Source organism: Piliocolobus tephrosceles, unplaced genomic scaffold (assembly GCF_002776525.5).
Source record: "Piliocolobus tephrosceles isolate RC106 unplaced genomic scaffold, ASM277652v3 unscaffolded_3423, whole genome shotgun sequence".
In the NCBI taxonomy this organism is placed as follows: domain Eukaryota; kingdom Metazoa; phylum Chordata; class Mammalia; order Primates; family Cercopithecidae; genus Piliocolobus; species Piliocolobus tephrosceles.
This window is the reverse complement of record NW_022317899.1, coordinates 1-4,025: the sequence shown is the minus strand read 5'-3', so window position 1 is coordinate 4,025 and position 4,025 is coordinate 1. Positions and strand designations below refer to the sequence as shown.

The following is a 4,025-nucleotide window of genomic DNA, read 5'->3' as shown; positions in this document are numbered from 1 at the left end:
ACCACAGGCATAAGCCACTGCACCCGGCCTATTTCTCATTTTTTAACTGCTTAAAATGGTCTCCACATTCCAACTCCTTTGGGGTTTTGGAGAAGGGATTGGGGAAGCAAAGAGTTCATCTGCTTACTAAGGTGGTCAGAGTGTTATTTAGATCTGGGAGCCCCGAGAGCCTCAGGACAGCAGTTTCTAGCCTCAGGAGGCCTTGGGACTAGACCAGTTTCTCAAAGACAGAGCTGCGTGTGGTGCCTTTGTCATATCAAGATGCTCTGGATGCTTGCTGGTCTCAGATTTTCCTGGGAATCTAGTGGAGTGCAGATAGCACGTGTATGTGTCTAAGAGAGACTGCATGTGTGCACAGTATGTGGGAGGTAGCCACCAATGGTGGCTTGCCCCGAGCCCTGCACCCCTAGGGATGGTTCAGCTAAGGGGAGCAACAGTCACCACTGGCCCAGGACAAATGACTGAATGAACATTCCAAGGCTGCTCCGCCTCTCAAGGACAGGGGCTTGGGAACCCAGAGCTGGAGGGAGGGAAAACAGAAAAGGCAGCCATCCCGTCCCCGGCCTGGGAGAGGCTAGTCAGGCTGTACAGGCCTGAGGCCTGTGCTCCAAGGTTTAGTCAGCTCAACTGAGACCTGGGTGGAGGCTGGCTGAGCAGGAGTCAAGATCTCCCGCAACAGCCTCCCATTAGTCCCCCTCACCCCCTATCTAGTCCTCGCCTTCCATAAGAGCCTTTAGTTAGGTCCTCTTTGTTTCTTCCTCCATCATCAACTACTTAACCTTTGTTAGATAAACAAATGAGCCCCTGGTTGGGAGCCTGGAACCATATATCTGGGGGTGTAGTGGTTCGGGACTAACTAGCGCCAAAGCCTGGGTGAGAAGAGGGAGCAGCCTTGGGCCAATCCTTAGTCCTGTTGGCTCCTGGCCAGAGAGGGGTTCTAACCATAATACAAACACTGCAGCCTCCAAGGAGGTTCAGAGATAAACTCCCAGCTGCTCTGCAGCTCAGGCAGTCTGAAGAAGTCACTGCTGGAGCAAGGGCCAAACTGTGATGTCAATAAGAGGCGGGGTTCCTTTATTCAGAGGTCAAGTCTGAGGAGATTCCTACTGAGCATGCCCAAGCTAGTCTCCCCTCCTTCCCTCCTCCCCCTGCCCAACTCAGTAGAGCTATCTAACTGCAGACAAACAGCTGCTATCCACTAATGAGAAAATAGATGCATGTTGGCTTGTGGTCCTTGCCATGGGCCTCAACACCAGACACTTTCCAGAAGGGGCAGGTGAGGGAGGAAAAGAAAGGAATGGAAGAAAGGGGGACCCTGGGATGCAGAGGGAACACCACAGTTCCCACAGGCAAGGGCTGTAAAGAATGAAGCTTCGGGAAGCGTCCCAGGGGTTCTACTTTGATCACAAGCAAGAAATTGCAAACACATAAGCAAAATGCTAAGTATCACTTCGTTGCAACTGACATCCCATTCAAAGCACAGGTCAACACATTCTGTCCTCCAGCTAGGTCTGCTAGTGGGGCTGCTGCCCCCACACAGAGGCCCACCCTAGATCCCTATCTACGAAATAGTTCCCTGTGGGCTCCCAGGGCCCTGAAGAGGACGCACACACTTGCAGTAAGGGGATAAGAGGAAGTGGCCTTTGGACTTTTCCCAGCAAACTGAGATTCTTGAGATCTTTGAAGGAAAGCAGGTGAAGAGTGCAGACGGCCCTCATGGGAGCTGTTCAAGGTGGAAGGAGATGAAGAGGATGTCCTCACAAGTTCAGGAATCAGAGGCTGGCCCCGAGGACAACAGTGTCAAGTCTGGACCACACTTACCACTGAGAAAGCGCTTCATGGTGTCGCTGCTGGCCAGCTTCATGGCTGTCTGACCCGAGTAGGTAGCCAGTGTGGGATCGGCCCCATAGGACAGCAGGAGCCAGATGGTCTCCAGGTTGTCGTTGACCACCGCGTCATGAACTGGCCTGTGGAGGTGATACAGGATGAGGATAACAGGGCCCAAGTGGGAACTGGGGTGTCTAGACTTAAGGCTACCGCACCAGGGGGAAAAACTGAGCTGATCCCAGGTAACCTTGGTGTAATATGGTTTAAGACTTAGGACAGGGGAACCGCCTTGCCAGTCTCCACTACCATCTCCCCAACTCCTCCTCTCTCTGCACCCCCTTTTCCTCCCTGCCATTACTCTCTCTCTGACGTTCCCCCGACATCTTGGGACAGTTCCCATGGCACAGTGGGGCTCTATTGGTAGTTGCGGAGTTCACTAGAGAATGGGTCCTTGACCTACAATAGAGTCTAGGCAGCTGCAGGGAGCCAGGCGCGGTGGCTCAGGCCTGTCATCCCAGCACTTCGGGAGGCCGAAGCGGGTGGATCACTTGAGGTCAAGAGTTTGAGACCAGCCTGGCCAAAATGGTGAAACCCCATTTCTACTAAAAATACAAAAATTAGCCAGGCGTCATGGTGGGCACCCATAGTCCCAGCTACTTGGAAGGCTGAGGCAGGAGAATCCCTTGAACCCGGGAGGCAGAGGTTGCAGTGAGCCAAGATTGTGCCACTGCATACCAGCCGGGGCAACAGAGCGAGCCTCCATCTCAAAAATAAAAAAATTTTTAAAAGGGTGGGGGGAAGCTGTAGAGGAATACGAACTGAAGGCCCTGGGTGACTCCCTGAGAGCAGAGATGAGCAGAATGGTTCCACACGCCAGGCAGAACCCAAGTGGAGCCCCCTCCTGCATCTGCAGCTCCTGTCTCTAAGTTGCCCAGGAAGTAGGCTCTCTGGTAGAACAGAGGAGAATGGGTACAATTTCTCCAAGACACAGCAGGTATATTTTTCTTATAGTGTCTAGAGATCAAATTTTAAAAATCAAATCTGGATATTACCCTCAGGTCAACCTCCCAGTTCCTATTCTGTCTGAGACAGGTCCCCCACCAGGATGAGTTGAGGGAAGGCCGAGTGGTCTTCCTGGTGACAGCTGCACATGATGGGAGGATCCCTAGACAACCGCAGCCTCCCCTTAGTAACTGATGTGGTCTGGCCATCTGGGAACTAACTCATTGGCTCCTGCCCTAAACTGGTCCCCTCTTGAGCCTATAGAAGTCTTTCCAAAACTCCTCCTGTCAAGGCCTCTCTGCAACTCGCAGTCTGGTGTGCTACGAAGGTTCAGGTTGAGGCAAGGTCTTTATTTTTTTTACTTTTATTTTTGAGACGGAGTCTCACTCTGTCACCTAGGCTGCAGTGCAATGGTGTGGTCTCGGCTCACTGCAACCTCTGCCTCCTGGGTTCAAGCAATTCTCCTGCCTCAGCCTCCTGAGTAGCTGGGACTACAGGCGCGTGCCACCACACCCAACTAATTTTTGTATTTTTAGTAAAGATGGGATTTCACTATGTTGGCCAGGCTGGTCTCGAACCTGCAGACCTCATGATCCGCCCGCCTTGGCCTCCCAAAGTGCTGGGATTACAGGCATGAGCCACCATGCCCTGCCAGCAACAGGCAAGGTCTTTTGAGCGAGAGGCTGAGCTGGGAGTGAGGGCGGGACTCGGGGGAGATGTAGCCCTCTTGCCTCGTGCCGTCCTGCGCGCTGCAGTTCACGTTGGCCCCGTGCTCCAGCAGGATGTTCAGGATGTCAGTCCAACCCCGGGAACAAGCCTCATGCAGGGCTGTGTAGCCAGCATTGTCACGGTGATTCACGTCCTCACTGTCTTTCTGGAGGCAGTAGAGAACAACATCCTGTGGGGACAGGGACAACTCCATGAGCAAAGAGAGGGCTAATTCTTGAACTTATAGAACCCTGAGACTCAAAGCTCCCCAAATATCTGAGGAGTCTCAGAGCCCGCTCTTTATAGCAGGGACACACTTCAAAATCTTTCATTAACAACATCAGTCCTGAGCCACCATTGCCAGCACCCCAGTTCTGGGCTGTTTCCTTGGCAGCAGAGAGACTTCTTCTTTTTTTTTTTTTTCCGAGACAGAGTCTCACTCTGTTGCCCAGGCTGGAGTGCAGTGGTGCGATCTCTGCTCACTGCAG

General features: G+C 52.8%; 1 protein-coding gene across 1 annotated transcript; it reads right to left on the bottom strand.

Moving 5' to 3' along the window:
- Nucleotides 1-1,432: 1,432 nt before the first annotated feature.
- LOC111532301 (BCL-6 corepressor-like protein 1) lies at nucleotides 1,433-3,727 on the bottom strand (the record flags this gene model as incomplete). The annotated part of the gene is made up of 2 exons (XM_023199492.1): nucleotides 1,433-1,967; nucleotides 3,561-3,727. Coding segments are annotated over 2 exons (369 nt in total), but the record flags the coding sequence as incomplete, so codon positions are not given.
- Nucleotides 3,728-4,025: the final 298 nt, after the last annotated feature.